At 34.4% G+C, this 23230-nt stretch overlaps 1 protein-coding gene across 2 annotated transcripts in view; it reads left to right on the plus strand.

Moving 5' to 3' along the window:
• Positions 1-254: 254 nt before the first annotated feature.
• The window catches only part of Osi9 (DUF1676 domain-containing protein Osi9), a 41679-nt gene continuing 18703 nt past the window's right edge, over positions 255-23230 (plus strand). The window contains exons 1-2 of one of the 2 annotated variants that reach the window (XM_072535525.1): positions 255-466; positions 18674-18929. In XM_072535525.1, the coding sequence (XP_072391626.1) occupies positions 293-466; positions 18674-18929 (430 nt within the window). In that variant the 5' untranslated portion in view covers positions 255-292. Of the gene's footprint in view, positions 467-18673; positions 18933-23230 lie in introns of both variants that reach the window. The other variant, XM_072535524.1, reaches the window with a different exon arrangement.

Raw genomic sequence — 23230 nt, forward strand, 5'->3', positions numbered from 1 at the left:
TCGCTGCATACTTTCTTTGACCAACTTATTCTGATTAAAGAAACATAATTTTCATAATAGTATTGCACTGGCTAATTAGATATTTCCAATAAACCGAAAACTAAATGACCACTTATAAAAAGTGTCTCACGGTGCAAACACGAATCGCGATCATCCAGGTCACCATACCTACTAACTTGCAATTTGATTTCTGTTACGCCGTTAAGCAAGACAACATAGATTTTTGAAATACTTGTTATAAACATCCTTACAGGTTGATAAAACCAGGACGTAGGTGACTTTGGTGCACAGTATGTTACGAATCGTGCGTGAAGGCTTTCCCAGCATGAGAAAGATATTTGTAGTTCTGGGCCTATTAGGTCATGTGTTGGCTGATGATGAATATTTGGGAGATATTTTTGTATACAAGGAAGCTATGGAATTCGTAAGGGCATGTGGAAATAAGGAATTGTCTATGTGCATTAAGGTAAGTGATATTGTATACCGGTACAATCGCAAAAATAATGCTAAACTAATAATAAATAAACAAAATTTCTAAATCGTAAAAATAAATCAATATAATATTAATTTAAAGATTTTTTATAATTTTATCTAAAGTTTATAATTTCTAAATAAACCAAAGAATTTTTTAAGTGAATTGGCTTAATTTACATTGTCTCTAACAATTAACAGTTAATCGTTATTTTTAGGAGTTGATTATACTAATTCATTTATCGCACTAGTTTTAAAGCTCAGATTTTATATATGTTTTATTATACTTTGTTTTTCGATTAGTGATTTTGTGATATTAATCAGTTTCTAGATCCCCAGACTGTCTCAATAGTATTCTAGGGCGTATCTGTATATATACATATATATATATATATATATATATATATATATATATATATATATATATATATATATATATATATATATATATATATATATATATATATATATATATATATATTTAGGGATTCTACAGTATTCACTGCCTTCCCTCGCTCAACCGTTTCCATCTCTGTCTGTTGTTCCATTCTCCATCGTTTAGTCCTCTCTTACTCATGGCGTCGTCTACTTCGTTCCTCCAGGATTTTCGGGGTCGTCCTCTTTTCCTCCTTCCTATGGGGCTCCATTCGGTTATTCTCTTTATCCATCTGCTGTCGCTAGTTCTTCTTACATGTCCATACCACTTTAGTCTTTTTTGTTCTATACATGTTAGTATGTCTGTTTCTATTGATTTTCTTTGCTTTATTTCGTCATTACTTCTCCTATCCATTCTTGTTACTCTGCAGCATCTTCGCAGGCATTCCATCTCTGTTGCTACTATCTTACTGTTGTTTTTCTTGTTTATGATCCAATTTTCAGCCCCATATGTCATAATACTTCGTACTAATGTTTTATAAATCTGCGTTTTTGTCTTCATATTTAGGTGTCTATCCCACCATACTGAGTTAAGTTGTCGGATTGCTGTTCTTGTTTGTCCTAATCTTTGTGAAATTTCTTCCTCTGTTGTTGCCTTTTTCGTGGTTATAAACCCCAGGTATTTGAATTTATCCTTTCCTTTGATTGTTACGTTGTCATCAATCTGTAGATCTTCTATGTGTTCTTCACTTGTAGATAGGTACTCTGTTTTCGAGAGGTTAATATCTAGGCCAGCCTTGGTATATTCTTCTTGTAGTTTCTTCATCATGTAGCTGAGGTCGTCTTGGTCTTGTGCAATCACTACTTGATCGTCTGCAAAACTTAAAGTGTATAGGTATTCGTTCTGTACCGGTACTCCCATGCCTTCGCATTTTCTTTTCCATGTAGTCAAGGCTTTCTCTAAGTATATTTTAAATAGGGTTGGAGATATGGAACAACCCTGCAGGAGCCCTTTTGTTGTGGTGAAGTCTCCTATGATTCTTGTTCCCATTTTAATGGACACTTTATTTTCTTTATACAGAGCTTTTGTAGCTTCTATGAGTTCCGTCTGTATTTCTAATTTGTACATTGCCTCCCATAGTTATGACCTTGGTACAGAGTCATACGCCTTTCTCAGGTCCACAAATGCCAAATGTATATCTCTATTTTTTGCTTTTTTCTTTTCCAACAGTTGTTACAGTGTGTATATGTGGTCTATGCAATATCTTCCTGCCGTGAAGCCTGCCTGATCCTCCCCGATTTTGCCTTTTATCGCTTGCTCTATCTTTACTCGCAGTATCTTCCCATACAATCTTCCTATTGATGATAATACGCTTATTTCTCTGTAGTTTTCGCATCGTTTTCTATCTCCTTTCTTTAATATAGATGTCATATATGCCACCGTCCATTCCTTTGGGAGCTGTTCTCCATTTATGGCTTTCTGAAATATCCATTGTATCATCCGGTGTAATTTTTTTGATCCGTATTTTATAAGCTCAGGTGAGATGCCTCCAGGTCCCGGTGCTTTCTTATTTTTGATTGCTTTTATGGCCGTATCTGTAAATTAATGAATTTAGGTACTCAAGCATTATCAACAAATATTATCAACATTTAATTGATCTATCTATAAATATAATTATTGTCCTTAGAATGGTTTATCATAACATAGATCAGCAAAAATTGTGGTTAATTCTTCTCTATTATGGTTATTTCCCAGCAAATCGTTAGGTCAGAAGTCTGTCTAAACTAGTATATTTAGAAGCCAGACTGTGCCTTTTTCTTCTTTAGGTGTTGTCTCTAATAGTGGCTTGCGATGACTTCTGCAAGTTCGTGTCTATTTTGGAAGTTTCTTATTAAAATTTGGAGTTTATATATTCCTTCACAACACGCAGCCATGTCATTTTGTCGTCTGTCAGAACCTCGTTTTCCTTTTATTTTTTCTTCTATTATTAGTAAAAGGTAATTATATCGTTCCTGTCTGGATATAAATATGTTTAAGATACAATGTTTTCTGTTTTTTTAATAATGTCTACAAGTTCACGATTTTTATTCATATGTCTCAAATGTTCTTCATTTTTAAATTGGTCACATGGTCAGTCAATGACAATTTTAGAATGCTGCGAAATATCACAAGTTTTCCAGTCACCGTAATGAGCAAATTGTTATTGTCTAGGCTTCCATGCTATGTGGTGGGATAGTGTGTGTATATAGCATTTTATCTTTCGATATTGTAGAGTTAACTCAAGATATTGGATGTTGAAAAATATTTAATTTTTTTAAATGCGTTCCTGGCTTGTTTTATTTCACTTCTTTTTCTGAGCCTAAGATCTTATGTATTCAGCATCATAGATATTCAATCTTTACAACTTGCTCAATTAGTTTGTCATTTACTAATATATTTATGTTTGGAGTAGTATTTGTTGTGATATTAATTGTTTTTGTTTTCTTTTCATTAATTTTAAACCGCTTTGCAATGTCCCCAAATGGGGACAATGGTATAAAGTGTTTAAAATTTTAAAGTATATAAAATTTTACACTACATGTTATTTAATATTTTTAAGTGCAAAGTATAATACAATTTTGGTTAAATCTAAACAAAAATCAATTAGTACCTACAGCAAAATAAATAACAGAGATTTTTTTAATAAACATCTTAGGAATGATAAACTCTGAAACGCTTATAATACGGAAACGTAGTATGAAGTTTCACGCTAGTCTACAGTACCACTTACTGTAAAACTACTGATTTAAATCAACTTCCCTCTTGCATTTATTATACATACGGAAAATGTGTGGCTTCTGCACCGCCTACTAATTAAACTTTTTCTCCCGGATCTTGAATTTTTCTGTGGTGGACTCCTTGGCTTTTTTCTCTGTAGGTACTTGTTTTCGGCATCGTACCAACTTTCCTGATTGGCTGACAGTCTGTGAGTCGATCTAAACATCCTCTGGATCCGAGTCTTGGTCAGATCTTAACAAGTCTACATTGTGATTTAATAAAAGAAATACCTTGTCCTCTTCTCAGCTACCTCCCTCAGTAGTATATACTAAAGCCTTTATTGGATGGTTGCATTTGTAATCCATTCTTCTCATGTTAATCCATCGATGATCCTGTAACATGACGTCTCTGTTGCTTCAAGTTTCATCCAGTTGGATTCCTAAATGAAGCTCCAAACTGGGAAACTGGGACAGCGTACAGCATTACCGATCTAACGTAGGTCTGGTATTAGATTTTCTTGGCCTTCGTTAGTGGAATGGACCTAAAAATATACGGACGTATTAGTTTTTTAGCAGTGTTTGCTTTTACCTTGATATTGCAGTGTATTTTTCTTAAAGTTGAGTTTCCTGTCGGGGTGGACACCTTGGTACTTGACTAATTCTTCTGACTAGATCCTGTTTTTTCCTATTGTAATTTCTACCACTGGTGAACTCGTCTCCTTGGTGAACATAACGAATTGCGTCTTTTGGACGTTGATTTTGATCTTCCATTTATCGGTGTATTTCTTAATTTTTCCGAGGTGGTTATTTTTCTGTGGTCTGCGTAAAGGGCTGTAGTTGTTCTTCGATCTGTTGGTAAATCTAAAACTTGAAATGTTCTATTAGATATGTATCACGTATATTAACTAAATAATGAAGCAATCTAGCTATGTTTATCTTGTAGATTAGTGCCTTCTTATAGACTGTGTCGTATGCCTTCTCGATGTCCAGAATGGCCATTCCTGTTTTTTGTCTTTCGTTAAATCTTATCTTTGTGTCGCTGATGACTCTTGCTAGTTAGAGTTCGCAGTTTCTTCCTCTTCTAAATCCGAACTGGTCCTCCTGAATAATTCTTCTTCTTTCCGCATGCTTCATCAGCTTTCTGTAGATAATTATTTCCAGTAATTTTCCTAGTATTTCCAGTAGTGAGATGGGTCTGTAGCTTTCCGGTCTTCTTCCGTCTTTTCTTGGTTTTAGTAGGGGGATGATGTTTTTCAAAGTAGTATTTGAAGATGTGGATTCCTTCTAATTCTGGTACTCTGCTGTCTTCTAGTCTTCAGAAAAAGAATGAGTCCCAACAAAAATTCATCACTATCTCTAAGTCACGCTGGGTAGATCTGGGACCACCCAGATATTACATACTCATTGACCTATTCTAATATCTATAGTCATTCTGGAACTGTTTTCTTGTGGTATATTTAAGATACATATTGTGTTTATATGGAATTACCACAATTAATTGTAGTAATAATTAAACATTTATAACTACAAAAAATTTGATGTTTCGATTTCCACTCCTCTGCCTCTGCATATAATAGCTCTATATTTAGAGAAAGAACAAATGACGCTAGAACCGGAAACATCAGAAATTACCACAAACGAAGAACTTAACATAAATATCCAGGAAGTTCGGAAACTACTTGAAAACCTGAACAACAGAAAAGCAGCAGGTAAAGACGGGATACCAAACAAGTTACTGAAATATTGTGGAGCAGCAATGATAGAACAATTAACAACATTAATTAATAAAATTATAAAAGACAATAAAATACCGGAAGAATGGAAAACGAGCTTACTCTAGTATTCAAAAAAGAAGATAAAAGCAGACAGAAAACAACAGAGCTATAAACTTGTTAAATACTACGCTAAAACTTACAACTAAAATTTTACAAGTGCTAATAAATCAGAGGATAAGTTTAGCAGATGAACAACATGGTTTTCGTAGTGGAAGATCGTGTACAAATGCAATATTGGTTATAAAGCAAATTACTAAGAAATCACTAGATTATAATAGACCAGCATTGCTGAGTCTGTTTGACCTAATGAAAGCGTTTGACAGAGTAAGACTCAAAGACGTAATCCATATTCTGCATAATAGAAAAGTTTCCCTAAATATTATAAAAACTATCAAAAACAGCTACCAAAACAACAAAATGGAAGTCAGAATAGATAGACAACTTACAGAACCTACAGAAATAGGCAGCGGAATAAAACAAGGGGATTCATTGAGCCCCATGCTCTTTAATTTGATCATGGATGAAATCATCAAAACCGTTAACAAAGGAAGAGGATACAGAGAATGGGAAACAAAGAAATCAAAATACTCTCTTACGCAGACGACGCCATATTGATAGCCCAAGATGAGGATAGTCTGCAAAGACTGGTCCACAGATTTAACATAAGAGCAAAAGAATTTAATATGACAATTTCATCTCAGAAAACTACAACAATAGTAGTCAGAAATAAAGTACCTGGAAATTACACTGTCTAGCTATGAAGACTTGGACAAAGAAGTGAGAGATCAAGTACAAAAAGCAAATAGACTGGCAGGATGTCTTAATAACACTATATAGCGAAACAGACACATTAATACTGATATGAAGACAAGAATTTATAAAACCAGTGTAAGACCACTGATGACATATGCCTTAGAAACAAGACCTGACACAGCCACAATGCAAAGGCTACTGGTAACAGCAGAGACGACAGTACTGAGAAGACTTATAGAAAATATGCTGAGATATTGAAAGAGAAGTGAAGGCAGAAGAAAATATAACGTGCATTGTATAAATGAATGGACACAAAATAGAAAAAAAGAATGGAATAACCACATAAGCAGAATGGAAGAGACCCGTGTCGTCAAAATAGCAAGAGATAAGTCACCAATCGGCAGAAGTATCGGACAACCGCGCAAAAGATGGAGTGACAACCTTCCATAGAGGTTTTAATCCACCATTGAACAAGCAGAATTGCTTATAATTATAAAGAGGAGGAAGAAGAAAATTTCCACTCCGGAAATCGTCCTCGAAGAAGATTATTTAGAATTTTGTTAAAAAATTTCAAAATAGTTTACGGGGCTGTGTACAATTTTAAATCATGAAAATTGAATGATTGATTTAAAGGTTCATTGTTTACTAACTATAAATTTTATAAGATTGTACCCCATTCGCATTCAATAAAATAAAATTACGGAAGCCAATAATTAACCTCAGTAAAACGTGTTAAGTTTCCTATATTGCAACGCTCGGTATTTATGTTTTGAATATCGTGTTACTGTCACATTGAAAACCATTATCTCTATTGACATTCTTTCAGCATGTTACATTTAAAAACTCATTACAATTCATGCGCCAACAATAAAGGCCCCGCCATACACTACTGATGAAAAACTTTTTCGATTTTAAGTTGGTTGCCGTTTTAAACTGTATTAAAATGAAAACGCAGTGCACACATACCACATATGTAGGTACACACAAAAAAGTTACACAAACAACCCGTTCTGCAGTCACAGTCGATTCCGCTTCGTATGATTAAACCAACAACGTCACAATAAAAAATCTGATGGCACTGTTACTGTTCTTGCATCGTTTAACGGTGCATTATCTGCAATATGTTACTCTCAATAAAAATGTCTAGATTTCCAGTTACGACTTTTGAAGTCAATAGGCCGTATATAAATGTTTCGTGTTTGTGCCGTATGCTAAACTTAGAGAAAACGAGGAAATTGCCTTATTGATGACAAATTCGTCTGCTTGTGGTCTTTTAATGTAGTGATAAACTAGATAAAGCTAAGAATAGAAAAATTAAATTAGAATGGCAATGTTTACAAGGACAGGAGTTAGTTTCATTATTTTATATATTGTATTGTTCTTAAGCTAGTTTCTTGTGGCATTTTAAGGTAATTACTATTTAAATGGGAATAAGCCACAATTAAAGGTTAAAGTACGTTTATTTATCAATCTATTTATTCATCTCTAGTTTTAACGGATCTTGAGAAAGCGCTAGTTCTTAAAGATGAAATAAGGTTGAGTGCAATAGCAGACTATAACATTAAAAAAAGACAAACATTTTCTATTGAAACAATTAAAATATTGCTTATATACACACACAATTTGTACAAACCCCAGCTCCGAGTGACATGTGTATTCCAATGGATCAGTGGGACCCACATGTCCGAAGATCAAACCGGTCACACTCCTTAAAGAAGCGGTACCTATCCCAAGCTATAACCAATCACCCCTTCCCATGGCAGGAGATAACGAATACTGGTTTTGTACTGAGCGGTACTTTGGATGCCCTGGGTAATGGGACATCCTCTGTTTTACTTTGTGTGGTTAGCGCTACCTAATTTTAGGAGTAGCTAGGCGAGCTTTTCTCCCTATAACTAATTGAATTTATTATTCTACTTGATCTTAGACTTGTGTCCCAAAACTGTGGTCCATAGAGATGTCCGGATTTTTGTATGCTCGGTCACTTAGCCGCCGAATCGGCAAAATAAATTTTGTTCTCCCGAAAGGTCTGGCCACCGAGTTCACCCGCAGTTCACAGATTTCGCGTTCCTTTGACATGCTTGAGGGGCTGTTTTACCTGAGCGGCGTTTTTCTGTTTGTGCCTCAGAATTCACTTGATGTGGTTGCATCGTTGGCATTACTGCTTTAACAGAAAATTGTTAGTTAAGATTAAGATAAAATATTAATAGCAAGAAAGTAGCAATGGGTGGGGTGTGCACTCCCAGGAGTATACGGTCGTCACACAACCTGTGTATATTTTTTTTGGTTTTTATCTTTTACAGTATAACTGATCAGTGAAATAAAACGTAACTAAACAAAAGAAATAAGATAACGTAGGGATTTTTTTTCTGTTACTGCGTACGTTAGTCTACCGCATGGCTATCATTCTATATTTGGGTTATTTCTATATCATGTTAGCTGCTGAGTGGGCCGTCGATGTACCCTTTTGTACCCTTATGTCTGTATCCTTTTTCTTCTGGTTTTATACGTACGTCCCCATGCTGCTGAGGCATATCTTCATGTTGTCAAAATTATACAGTTTGCCATTCTAATCTTTAAATTAAATTTTAGTTTACTCTTTTAACCTATTAGTGATGAGTGTTGACTCCTGAGTGCTTTAGCTTTGTTGACCGTTTGTTTGGTCAGGGTTGGCCCTATCCGAACTCTGAACCTTCTGTCAGCTAGGTATGATCAGAGGAGACAGGTCATTGCCTCGCTATAACCATACTGGCTTTTGGCTAACTCATTTTATACAGCAGGCATTCGTGGCATACGTTATCGAAAGCTTTAGTGATATCTAGACAGGCAGCTGCTGTATTTTTCTTTTCATTGAATCCTTTCGTGACATATTCGATTAGTCTCAGAACCAGAAGTTCACATGAGTGTTCGGATCTTAATCCAAACTGTGCTTCCGGTATTGTTTCGATTATTTCGATTCTTTTTTTAGTATAGTTAGTATGATCCGCTCTACTATTTTGCTTATAGCTGGAAATAAGCTTATTGGTGCATAGTTTTTTGGAAATGTGTCATTTTTGTCTGGTTTTTGGATCATTATTACGTGAGCTTCCTTTCATCTGTCAGGAAAGTATCTTAGTCTTACGATGTTATTGATTAAATTTGCTATGTATACTATTACCCTTTACTGGCAGATTTTTAAGAGCTCTGTTCGTAATTTTGTACGGTCCTGGAGCTTTCTTGGTGTTGGTACACTTGATCAGTTGTCTGACTTCTTCAGGGAAGATGTGAATATTACCCATGTTACTCTTCCTTCTTTTTAGATTCCTATATCTTCTTTATATTTGTTGTAACGACTTTTGAATGCCATAAACAGAGAGGAAGATAGCTTGGGGCTGAATATAAACAAAAATAAAACAAAAGTAATGGCCGTTACACGTACACCGACATTAATATTCATATCTACAACAAACATATAGAACCCGTACAAAAATTCCAGTATCTGGGTTGTTGGATAACAAACGATCTTGACTACAAAGTTGAAATACGTGCTCGTATAGAGTACCTATGCTAGGTCCTTTTTTTAAAGAATGAAAAAATTCCTAATAAACTCGGCTATACGGAGTGGAAACATGGACTCTCGAAATCACAATTATGATAGCGTAGAAGCCTCATATTGTATTTTTATTGTATTGTCTATTGTATTTTTTCTCCTCTGATTCTCAACATTCTTCGATATGTCCACATTTCGAATGCTTTCAATTTATTAATACATTGTTTATTTAAAGTCCATGACTCCACACCATACAAAAAAACAGAAAATACAGAACACTTTAGTACTCGTTTTTTAAGATTTAGGCTGAAGTCTCTATAATATATTATTTGTTTTATATTATTGAATGCACTTCTAGCCTTGTCTATTCTAGCTCTAATTTCTTTGGTATAATTGTTTGTTTCATTAATGTTTGCCCCTAACTAATTATAATTCTGAACTCGTTCTACCGTCTTATTATTTACGTGTATATTGATGTATTTAATATTTTTCTTTGATATAACCATGAATTTTGTTTTCTTTATGTTTAGTGACAGACCAAATTCTTCACTCGCTGCAACAACCTTATCTAAAAATTTTTATAGATCTGTAACATTTTCTGCTATTAGTATTGTTTTATCAGCATTTCTAATTTCACGTATGGATAGGCCATTTATTTTAATGCCTGCTACTTCATCTTCTAATGCTTTTTTGATTATTTCCTCTGAGTATGCATTAAACAGTAATGGCGACAAGACACAGTCCTGTCTAACACCTCTTCTGATTTTTATTTTATTAGTTTTTAAATTATTTATTCTTACGTCAGCTTCAGGTTCATAATACAGATTATTTATTATTTTTATTTATTTTATCTATATTGTGCTAAAAATGCTACAATTTCCGTATCATCAAGCGTATCCACTAGTCGTTGTATCAAATATTATATGTATTACTTTGTAATATCATATTATACGTCAACGCTACTTCAAGATAAAGGTTTATACATTTTAACATCCTATAAGTACAAATTCTCTGAATTTGCATGTCCAAGCTACACGTAATAAATTTTATCGTATTGAGATACGTCAAATAAATTTTTACCGATATAACTTTTGTTACAAATAAAATACGATTTTCTCTTGGCTCCAGCTTTATAGTTTTCTTCGCCATCTTGAAAACACTTTAAAGTTCACAGCCTGCTGAATTCAATCTCTCACTGAAGGACCGAATCAGTTCAATACCGCCCTTGTCCATTCTATTTCCTACAAATTTTCTATTCAATTTTCACCAGCGTGCATTCGAAATCCAATACCTCCGCTTTAACGATTTTTATTTCCTTTACACTTGATAAGCATGATGTAATGACTGGTTCATACTTGAGTATTTTTAATTTCCGCTGCAGGGAGAAATGTCAAATATAATTTTTAATGAGATGATCAGTTTTTATATTTTGAAGTATCAGTTTTTTGATTAAATTCTAACTATAAATACGGTAAAAGTTGTAAAACAATATTCTCAACCATAAATACCAATAACTAAGTTTGTAGTGAAATATATTAGATGTTTATTCAAAGAGGAATAGACAGAAATAGTAATTGATTATTAAAAGGGTGATTAATATTATTTTCTTTGTATTTCATTCGATAATCACATTGCGACTAACAAACAAATTGGATAGTTATCAGCCACGGGAGCAAGCAGGATTTAGAAGAGGTTATAGCACTATATATCATATACAAGTAATAAGAACTCTAATTGAAAAATCAAACGAATACAATAAAACACTCTGGATAGCTATGGTAGATTTGACTCCATAGAAATTTGGGCCATCCTTGACGTCTTAAGCAACATAGAATTGATGATCGATATACAAAATACTTTATAGAATACAAAGATACTTTAGAATGGGGAAATAAAGGAATGACGAAAGACGGCGAAAACATGAATCACCTGAGATTTTCCGAGATGATGTTGAAAAGACAGAGAAGAATAATTGCAGGAAATGCTGTTAAACCTAAACACAAAATCAAAAGAAATAGGACTAAAAATAAATCTAGCAAAAACTAAATATCTAACAAACGAATCCCCAGATATAACTAAGGATATAAATCTAGACAATAATATTATAAAAAAAGTTGAGTCATATAAATATATAATACTTAAAAGAAATCGAACAAATCGGCAAAAACATCGAATTAACAAAGCTTAACTTCAAGACTGACTTAAGTAGAAGATATTTCTTAGCATGGGCCGCATTCGGAAGATTAAAAACAGTATTTTAATCAAACTTACCAAATATTTTAACCCACTAATGCATCCTGTTGCTGTTCGGCAACATAGGTAAATGATTAAGTGAAATTGTTTTCTGATTGTATTCTGATTGTATTTTGATTCGAATTTAAAGTAACTGAAGTTGCTTGTAGTCTACATAGTGTAAATATAAAATAGTTTGGTACTTTTGCACAGATAGCATAAGCATGCACCTCGCCCTATTGAATTGTTTGACAGCTAACCTGTAATGTCGTGTATTATTTGTGAGTTGTATCTAGTTAAAATATTAGTGATTTATTGATATATAATATTTAACCCTCGGTTAGTGTTCTGGGGTATACCATACCCCAGGTACTCCTTATATTTCTATAAAATCTAAAATAGATGAAATAGCGTCTTCTTGCGCGTAGTAGCTGTAGTTTATACATGTTTCCTCACGATGACCTTGTTACCAGATGTACATTCAATCCAATTCCAGTTTGAATTAGGAGTTACTCAAAGACGGTTGGGTGTGTGATACCCCGGTACACTACTGTTGTAACTTTTAATTGTTTTGTGTTCTAGAGGTAAATTTACATATTTTTGATATTTTTTCGAGATGTTCTATGATTTTTATTTTCCTTTCAGCGATACCTACTGAATTATAGAATAATTATATCTTACGAACAAGAGCAGGAAAGGTTAAAACGTTTATGGGCGGAGTTTGGCAGTATTTCTGACGATGATAAATCGTTCATTGATAGTGAATCTGGGGAAGAACAAACCGCATTAGAAAGTCAAGAGACAATCATATTAAAAGAAAGGCCTCAAGGAGAGACAGCACACAAAAGGGAGGATTCTGAAGAAGTGTAGGCTGAAGAAGAAAGTGATTGGGTCAGTTTTCTGGTACTAAACGTAATATTACTTTCGCTAACTGGTTTACCAGTTATCCGCTCATGATCAATCTACTTCAGACTCATGATCTTATATCGGTTGGGACAGTTAGGAAGAACAAAATGCAAATGCCAACAGCTCTTCTGAACACACGAGGAAGAGAAATTCGCAGTTCAAAATTTGAATTCAAAGAAGATATAACGGCTGTCTCATATGTGCCAAAAACGTCAAAAAATGTAATCCTCTTTTCTACATTGCATTATGATGATAATATAATTGAAAAAACTGGTGAAAAGAAATTACCTGAAATTATTGACTTTTACAATTCAACCAAAAGCGGTGTAGACACATTGGATGAGCTATCTGTTAATTACAGCGTACCAAGAAATAGTCGTCGTTGGACTTTGACACTATTTTTTTCGTTTTTGAATACAGCTGAAGTGAATGGTCAAGTTATATATAAAACAAATACAAAAAACGATAAATTAAAAAGACGAATTTTTTGAAAGAACTGTGTGTGCACTGATTTCTGAGTTTCGAAACCAACAAAGACAAAACCCTTCCTTGCGTCGACTACTACGTGATAATCAGCAACCAGAGTTATATCAGTTGGGACCTAAGCGACGTAGGACAAGCAGTAGATGTTCTGTTTGTCCAAGAAATACAGATAGGAAGACTTTTTATATATGCATGTGATGTGATACTCCAATTTGTTTGGAACACGCAATAATGACGTCTTCAAATTACGACAATTTTGAGGAGGCGTAACTTTTTTATTTTTCAATGTATTTTGGCGAACATTTTTTTCTTTAGTTTGTAGAATCTTAGGCTATTAGTTTATTTAGAGTTGTGTGATCAATACAATTTTTCCTAATATCTGAGTATATTATTGTTCACTCGTGTTTTTTGACTAGCATAATGGCAATATGTTGGATAAATGATGTTTTCCATTTAAATATAAGACTTTTACAGTACCATATTTAATTTATTTGAATCATAAATAAGTAAAAAACCAAGATTAGCATTTTAAATGATTAAATTTAAAAATTTTAACTTCCTGCGTTAATTTAGTTTGGTTTAGTTTGGGGTATGAAATACCCCGGAACACCTCTCGTGCTAATTTATCTAGGCACACTAACGCAGGGTTAAATATTTATATATTGATATCTCAAAAGGTCGTGTCTTACTGGCAGGGAGCATTCGTAGTCAACACGCCGGTTCTTGTGCTTCGAAGTTTATCTTCTAAATGGATGAAGTCTTCTTTTATTCGACGTCTTAGACGATATTAGGTTATTGGATAAATAATAAAACTCAAAGTAGCATTGTGGCAACACCAGGCCAATAAGGTCTAGCGGGGCTAGTAGTATATGACGACTAGATCCCGATCGGAAGACGTGCTGCTCTTTTATACACTTAGTATTTGAGAATTCGCAGCAATCTTCCGCCGGAGGCCAATGACAAAACAGTTAATAACGAGCTTTGTGATTGGCCGACCAAAATGACAATCTGTGTCGTGATTGGACACTTTGGCGACATTCGTAAAGCTCCTACCCTTCTATGAAACTAGTACATGAAGCCCTTAAAATAAAAATACGAGCAACCTTTTTGTCACTGAACCTCTAAAAATCATACAAATAATCTGAATTTTAAGCCGAGAGTATTAATTTTGGAACATCAAAAAGATGCAAAACAGTTTACCACTTTTACACCCGGGCTTCCCCCTAAAACCCCCTCGCGGAGGGGTAAAAACGCAAAAAAATTGATTTACCAAGAATCTGTACATCGTAGAAATAAATGTTTCAAATAAAAAATGTAGCTGAGATAATTTTAAACAAAAATGTATATATAAGAAATTTTTGTGTAGATTCAACAGTTCTCTTAGAAACAACGCTTGACTACCGTCGATTTTGCATGTCAGGCACGCGTGCGAAATCAATGTTTAATAAAATTTGTATCAGCTCGGCGGTAAAAATTCGATATCTTTTAATTCAAGTGACATATCAACAAAAATTAAGGTGCGTTTTAAAGATAAGGAATTCAGATTTCGTATGCTGTTTTTGTATTTTGCCGCAAATAAACTCAGACTTTATAGAGGTGTTAAATAAATAAACTTGGCGCGATTTTTGGCATTTTTTATGAATCTCACGAGATCAATACAATCTATCCATTTCATTGACTGGCCATTATAAAGTTTGGACTACTAGAGCCTAACCTTAAAAACCTATAGCATGAAATTTTATTTTTAAGTGTTGGCAACAAATGTAAGGCATTTGAAATATGCTTTAAAAAACGATGGATTTAAACTTGCACACAACCAACGATCTAAAACATTTAACACTAGAAAGTCAGGCTTAGCATACCTACCTAGAAAGCCCGAAGGGATCATTTTGGCCCCAAGTTCCTAAATCAACAAAAACCAAGTTTAGAATTAATTATTTATTTGGGAATAAACAAAAAATAAAAATAAAAAGTTTTATGAAATTATATAAACTCTTGACGATAGAATTTGATTTAATTTTTTAGTTTTATTTTAAACATTTGAAACACCATGCAATTTGCAGTTTTTGGCATTTGCCACACATTGCCTTGTTACAGCCGTGGCACTCATTGGAAGTATGATTTCCTTTACAAAACATTTTTAACTGACATTTTTTTCTTTTTTTGGCTAGTAACAGTGCTGGTGGTTGGTAAATCCGGTGGTGCTGGGTATAGTACCAGATTTCGGGAGGCAAGGTATGGAGCCCGTAATTCTTCACACAGCTGAAGAATAAACTTACGACGACTGATTTTACTTCCAGTAACTTCTTTATAAATAATCCATGCATTTATTGCTCCTAAGTCAAGAATGTTATAAAACACGTGTATTGGCCATCGTCTTGAAGCAACTTTTGTTGTATAAAGACGCGCCATTTGGTCCACTACATCAACCCCGTATTTTGTTTTATTATAAAAACTAACTGTTTAAGGAAGTTTTTTTCCATCGACAGCAACATCCACTGATTGATGTAATGAGCTCAACAAAAGCACATTTTTGTGACTCTTTCCTTGGTATGCAGTAAGTGTTATCTTTTCGTCGCTCTGGAATATATGGGTAACATATAATTCTCCATTTTTACTCTTTACGCTTAAAGGAACTTCCTTTCTGTTGCGATTCAAAGTACCCACAAGACTCGTTGATTTTTTTTGCAATGCCTTGGCCAATTTTAACGATGTAAAGTAGTTATATGTCGTAACATTTTTGCCCTTTCCCAGTTGATTTTCCATTAACCGCAAAACAACATGTTCACCAACACTTGTATCTTTCTTGCATAGATGATCAGTGCCAGTATAAGGGTAACCATTTACAATATATTTTGATTCCACGCATGTCAAAAGCCAAAATTTTATGCCAAACTTATCCGGCTTATTTGATATGTACTGTGTGAACGGGCACCTGGCTTTAGAAGGCAGTAGTTGTTCGTCCACAGTAAGGTTTATTCATGGTTTGTAACATGCACCACTATTTTCTATAAATCCATTCCAAACCGCAGAGGCTAGAGCAAATTTGTCGGTTTTCAATCGTTCAGATCTCGTTTGCTTTATGTCAAATCTGAGATATTTTATAATATCCTTGAATCTGTCTCGTGGCATAGTTTGCTTAAAAAGCTGAGGACCCCATACTGTTGACCACAAGCTGTTGGTTGGGAAATTTTTGGCGCTGTAGACTCCTCTTGCGTACATAATAGCAATGGCAGCCTCCAGTTCTTTCAAAGTTATAGTCCATGTGTCATTTTTCAAACATCGATGTGCTTCTGCAATAGTGCATTCTTTTATATGACGTAACATGCTGTCGTTGATTATTAGATGCCAAGCACTTACCACACAATTGTTCCTCACGTTCTTTTTTGCATACGACGTAGAACCTGATTCCTCTCGATAAATGTTGTGCTGAGCGCGGCGTCCTGTAATGAGCAAACATTCAATGAATATGAAGATACTAAAAATCATAATCTTACCAGGTACTGATCCAGAATCAATAACATCAATAACTTTCCACGTTGTTCCGTCTTTCGATTGTTCGGTGTCTCCGATTGAAATAGTTTTTCCTTGTTGACCTCTTTTTCTCTTGTGATTTGGCTTAGATGCACTTGGATTCACGATAAAATTAGCTGACTCGTGCTGGTGAGTTGTAGAAGCAGTGTTTACATAAATTGGCGAGTCTTGTACAATAAAACTTACTAACTGCTCTGAAGCATCAGAGTCACTTGAATCATTATTTTGTGATGGTACGTATTGTTCATCGTCGGACTCATTATTTTCTGCAAATTCAGATTCACCTCCCGAAACATCTTCTTGTATTTTTCGTATTTCTTCAAGAAGTTCAAGCTCTGATAGTCCACGACAAGAGATCTTTACAGTCGTCTTGAATTTTCACAATTGAAGGAATGTTTCAATATTCTAGAAACGAGAGTCAGCAGAACCTAATAAACCGCTCAATAAACAAAATACTTTCAAGGAACAAACATTATGTATCAAAATGCCTTCTAGAAATAAACGTACATAAACATAATTTTATCTATCCGACAGAAAGTTAAAAAAAAATAGTCAAATTTCCGAGAAAACGATAGTTAATACAGGGCCAGTTTGGCCCTATCAGACTTCTATGGTAGGTTTGTTAGAAAATCCATTTAATAAATTTAGTAAACAATATTTTTTTGCGTTAAATAAGACTTTGTATCTTAAAACTTTTGTGCGTTAAAACTTTTTTTTAATTACACTAGTAAGATTTTCAAAAGAACAAAACCTTTTCAATAAACTATACTTAAAATCGTCTTCATAAATGCATTTTCCGAGATGTGTGATCGTTTTTAATGTAAAACATTAAATTCTGCGTTTTTAATGCATATTTCAAATGCCTCATTTGTTACCACAACTCAAAATTCGAATTGCATGTCATAAGTTTTAAAGAGTGATGTCTAAACATGAAAATTTTACTATAACTAGTCAATAACAGTGAATTTTATTGATCTCACGAGAATCATAAAAATGACAAAAAGTTTATTTACTTAGCACTTGTATAAAATATGAGTTTATATGCGACAAAATACAAAAACTGCATACGAAATCTCAACTCTTTACCTTTAAAACGATTTTTGATTTTTGTCGATAGGTCACTTGAATCTAAAGATATTTAGTTTTTATCGTCGAGCTGAAAGACATGCAAAATCGACGGTCGCTTCAAGCGTTGTTTCTAATAGAACGGTTTATTCCACACAAAAACTTCTTATAAACATTTTTATTTAAAATTATCTCAGCTACATTTTTTATTTAAAACATTTTCTTCTACGGTGTACAGATTTTTGGTAAATCGATTTTTTTGCGTTTTTACCCCTCTGCAAGAGATGTTTTTAGGGGAAACCGGGGGGTAAAACTGGTAAACTTTTTTGCATCTTTTTGGAGTCCCAAAATTAATATTCTCTGCAAAATTCAGCCTGTTCGTATAATTTTTAGAGGTCAACTCTCTGACGACTGGACTATTTTAAGTATTTGAGATGAGCGCAAACTACGCAAGCTTAGGGTCTAACATTTATCCTTAAAACAACAGCTTAATACTAGTGCCTGTATTTTCAGTCTAAAGGGTTTTTGTATTTGAAGTGACACTCGAGTACTTTAATTTCATTCGTTCCAGAATTTTTGTAACTGTTTAGATACATTGGTAAACCAATTACATAGCAAAATAAACTACACTTGTGTTTGTAACAAGCAACAAAAAATTAATTGCATTTTCTTTGTAAGGAAAAAACTATGATATACAGCAATTTCAGAAACACACATTCACTTTAACTAACACACATCCTTTTCAAGCACACTTTACAACAATGGAAAATAATTCAAGTTCTCCAATTTTCAGGAACGTGCTGTGAGATACATCGATAGCCTGCCAAACTATATGGATCTCGGAAGCGGTTTGAAAATAAAATCCAGTGAGCCCGAAAGAATTTCCAGACACGCTACCATTTCATCTCTGCCAGACGAACATCGAGCTAGAGAAGATGCCTTGGATAATTTACTTTTTGAAAGATTTAGCGAGTTCATGAAGTCGCACACATTCGAATATAAGGTTCCAGATGATACCATCAACGACCTGAATAAGTCGGTTGAGGAAGGTAGTTGTATATTTTACATTTTATTTTAAATACTATACCTCAATAATAGTTTCAAATCGTATTATATAAAAATAGAGTACATGGTTAGTATTTTTGATATTTATATAAAGAATGTTTATGAAGAGAATTCTCGATCGAACCTCCGAACAGTAAACATATTATCAGCAATTAGCGTTAATTGATTATTAAAAATAGGCTTGTTAGTTCGGAAAATAATAAGGAATTTTTTTAATTCAAATGTAGAATTTTGTTTATATATCTAAAATTTAAACAAAGGTGCAGTGTAAAAGTGTTACTTCTGGACTAAAAGCTGTAAGTTTGATTTTCCTATTTCATCTATAACAAATCAAGGGTAAACAACTATTTTGCCGATTGAGCGTGAGGTTAATTACCAGTCCTTCCGGTAATAAATTATAAACACCAGGACCGTATTCAGGTTATTTAGCGCAAGCAAGGAAATGGATTCAGCAGCGGGAACTTGTACCATGAAAATGTCTAGCAATCTACTTGTAAACCAACCATCAAAATTATATTCTACAGCTCTTAATCAACCTACAAATAAATTTCCAAACAAAAAACAAGCAATTCTACTTCACTCACTGCCAAACTCTAATATCGAAATTTACCTTAATGCAGTTACTTATATAGAACTGGAATAATACCTAGGGAATGGCTCCGTTCGACCTTTATACTACTGCCAAAAAAGGCAAATACAAGGGAATGCAGCGAATATCGTACGATAGCTTTGATGAGTCATGCTCTAAAACTGTTCCTGAAAATAATCCATAATAGGATCTATAGGAAATTAGACGTAGACATCAGTAACACTCAGATGGGATTCAGAAAAGGGCTGGGTACAAGGGAGGCTCTGTTTGCAATGAACGTTCTCTCACAGAGATGCTTAGACGTGAACCAAGAAATTTACACCTGCTTTATTGATTTCGAAAAGGCCTTTGACAAAGTACAACATGAACCACTAAGACAAATTCTAATAAAGAAAAATATAGACAGCCGAGATATTTGAATTATATGCAACCTATATTGGAATCAAACAGCAAATGTGAAGGTTGAGGGTAGGCTAACAGAAGAAATTCAAATCCGTCGAGGAGTCCAGCAGGGATGCATCTTGTCGCCACTTTTATTTAATCTGTATAGTGAAGCTATTTGTGAACAAGCACTCGAGAAAGAAGATCTTGGTCTGATAATAAATGGTGAGACGATCAACAATATAAGGTATGCTGACGATACAGTTCTCCTAACGGGAACGCTAGTAGAACTACAACATCTCGTTCAAAGTCTCAATATATACTGTAACAGTTACGGCTTGAAAATTAATTTGAAAAAAACTAAATTTATGGTAATCACGAAATCAAAGAACATCAGAGCTAATCTTGTAATAGACAATACAACGATTGAGCGTGTGTCCTGTTATAAATATCTAGGTGCTTGGATCACAGACGATACTGATCAAACAAAAGAGATTAGATGTAGAATAGAAATCGCTAGATCAGTCTTTAATAGAATGCGCAAACTCTTTTGCAATCGTGATATCAATATAAAGTTACGAATACGAATGCTGCGGTGTTATGTCTTTTCTACCCTGTTGTATGGAGTAGAGGCTTGGACACTAAAACAGTTGACCACAAAAAACATCGAAGCTTTCGAGATGTGGTGCTATAGGCGCATTCTCAGAATATCATGGATGGACCGCGTCACTAACACGCAAGTACTCCAAACTTTAGACAAAAGATGCGAAATTCTAAATGAGATAAAAACTAGAAAGATGGAATACTTGGGACACATTGTGAGAGGTGAAAAGTACGAACTTTTAAGAAATATCATGCAGGGCAAAATTAAGGGCAAAAGAAGTGTGGGAAGAAGAAAAATATCGTGGCTTCGTAATCTACGTGAATGGTTCGGGTGTAGTTCGATTGAACTTTTTAGGCGCGCTGCTAACAAAGTCGCAGTGGCCATGATGATTTCCAATCTCCGCTAGGAGTGGCACGAGAAGAAGAAGAAGTAACTTATAAAGTGGATCCCAGAAAAATACCTTCTATTTTTAAAATTATACATGATCGTATTTGTATCTTTACCAGTGAACAGACAGTCGATGAGTTTTTAGCAAACGACAATGGAATTGTAGTAATTAATCAAGAACGTATTCAAGCTCGAAGACTATTAACTCCAAATGAACGATTGATTATTTTCAACGTATGTCCAAGTATTCAGCACAGCGTTATAAAAGAACAACTGAAAAACTTAAGTATACATCTAATAACTCCAAGCGACTTTCTCAGGATAGGGACTTCAAATCCAGCATTCAAGCATATCTTGAGTTTCCGACGATACACTTTTATAGCGCCAACTAACGTAGACAAATTACCTGATTCTATGTTAATTAACCATGAGGATAACACCTATCGAATTTTCTTTTCCATCGAAAATCAATCTTTCTACTTATTCAAGCAGCAAGGACATTTTGCATCTCAGTGTCCCAATAAAAATAATCAGACTCCTTCAAACAATACCCAAAATAATATTCATCTAAACTCTTTACATGAAGTACACCAATCAGCTCTCCTTTTGACAATTTTTTCTACCCAATCCTCTCCTACTGTGACTGAAACTACAGTACAACAATCAGCTCCTTTGTCGACAAATTCCTCTACACAATCCTCTCTTACTGAGGCTGAAAAGTCAAGAAAATTATTACCTCTCAATCAAATACTCATACTCGATAAACTGCGACCTACCCAATGAGACTTAAATGGACACCTTTGATCAAGATACATCCTCATCTCAGCATCCTAAATGAAACTCACCTGAAAGAATATCCCCTCTAATAAGAGATAACGAAAATGCCTTCGTTGAGCCGAAGCCACGAAGCAGAAAACCAAAAACTCAACAAGAAAACGACAGAAACCTAGTAAAGTTCTTTGAAAATGCGCATGGTTCTTCAGATCCTCTCAGTGTCGCCAAAACTTACTCAGAGGATATCGAAGGATTATACTTACTTTCTAAAAAAAATACATCTCATGTTAAGTCCAAGATATCTTAAATCCCTTTGTTCTAGAATAAAAAACAAAATTACAGAACATATTTTAAGTAATACTTCTTTCGATGATCCTAGCGATTCCTCTGCGGAGACTTATTAATTAAACTATTTTTAATTCTATTATTCAATGGAACTTAAATGGATACCATACCCATTTAGAAGATCTTAAAATTCTTATAAATAAACCATCCTATGTTTGCAAGAAACACATTTTAAAGGAAATTCTTATACTACTACTAAGGATTTCCACAGTTTTCACTGTCTTCCTTCACTCAACCGTTTTCTCCAATTTTCCCTGTCTTTCCAGTCTCCATCTCGCAGGGTTCTTTTCTCCATAGCCTCATCGATTTCATCTCTGAATGACCTTCGGGGTCTTCCTCTCTTTCTTCTTCCAATCGGGCTCCATTCTGTGATTTTGTTTATCCAGCGTCCTCTGTCCGCTCTTCTGACGTGGCCGTACCAGGATAGTCTCTTCTCCTCTATATAGTCGATTATGTCTGATTGCACTCCCATTCTCCGCTTAATCTCTGCGTTTTCAATTCTGTCTCTTTTTGTAAGTCTACAGCTTCTCCTCAGGAACTCCATTTCTACTGCTCTTATTCTACCTCTATTTCTCTTGTTTATTGTCCAGTTTTCGGACCCATATGTCAGGATACTTCTTGTCAGGGTGTTATATGGGTGTCAGGGAAATTCTTATCAAAATCTTAAAAACTTCATGTCCAGGCTACGACTAGGACACACCAAGATCACACATGATTTCCAACTACAGAAGTAACCAAACCTTTGTGATACGCGTGTGATAGTGATCTAACAATACATCACTTATTAGTGGAGTGTCCTTTATACGCATTTGAAAGACAATATGAACAGTTACCTACAACAATAAAAGACATTTTAAGTGAACATAGTGACCGCAATGGTACCATACTTTTTTTTTGGTTTCCTCAGGACTAATTAACAAAATCTAATTGTATTCTTTATTTTTTTTATATTTATGCTATCTGTAAAATCGACCATTGGTAATAACCCCTGTGGTTGAAGCAGTTTCAAATAAAAAAAAATGTTTATGAATATTAACACTTTGCCTGTCGTCTCGGTCTATGTGACAGAGAAAAAAAAAACGGGTGTATACTTCTATACACGCGTTCGTCTTTACAAATTTATATGGGAGTCAATCTGCACAATCATTACATATGTAATGCTATAGGTAAGAGAGAGCAGAAAGAGAAAAAGAATTAGGTATACA

The sequence above is a fragment of the Diabrotica undecimpunctata genome, chromosome 6 (assembly GCF_040954645.1).
Source record: "Diabrotica undecimpunctata isolate CICGRU chromosome 6, icDiaUnde3, whole genome shotgun sequence".
NCBI classification, from domain to species: Eukaryota; Metazoa; Arthropoda; class Insecta; order Coleoptera; family Chrysomelidae; genus Diabrotica; species Diabrotica undecimpunctata.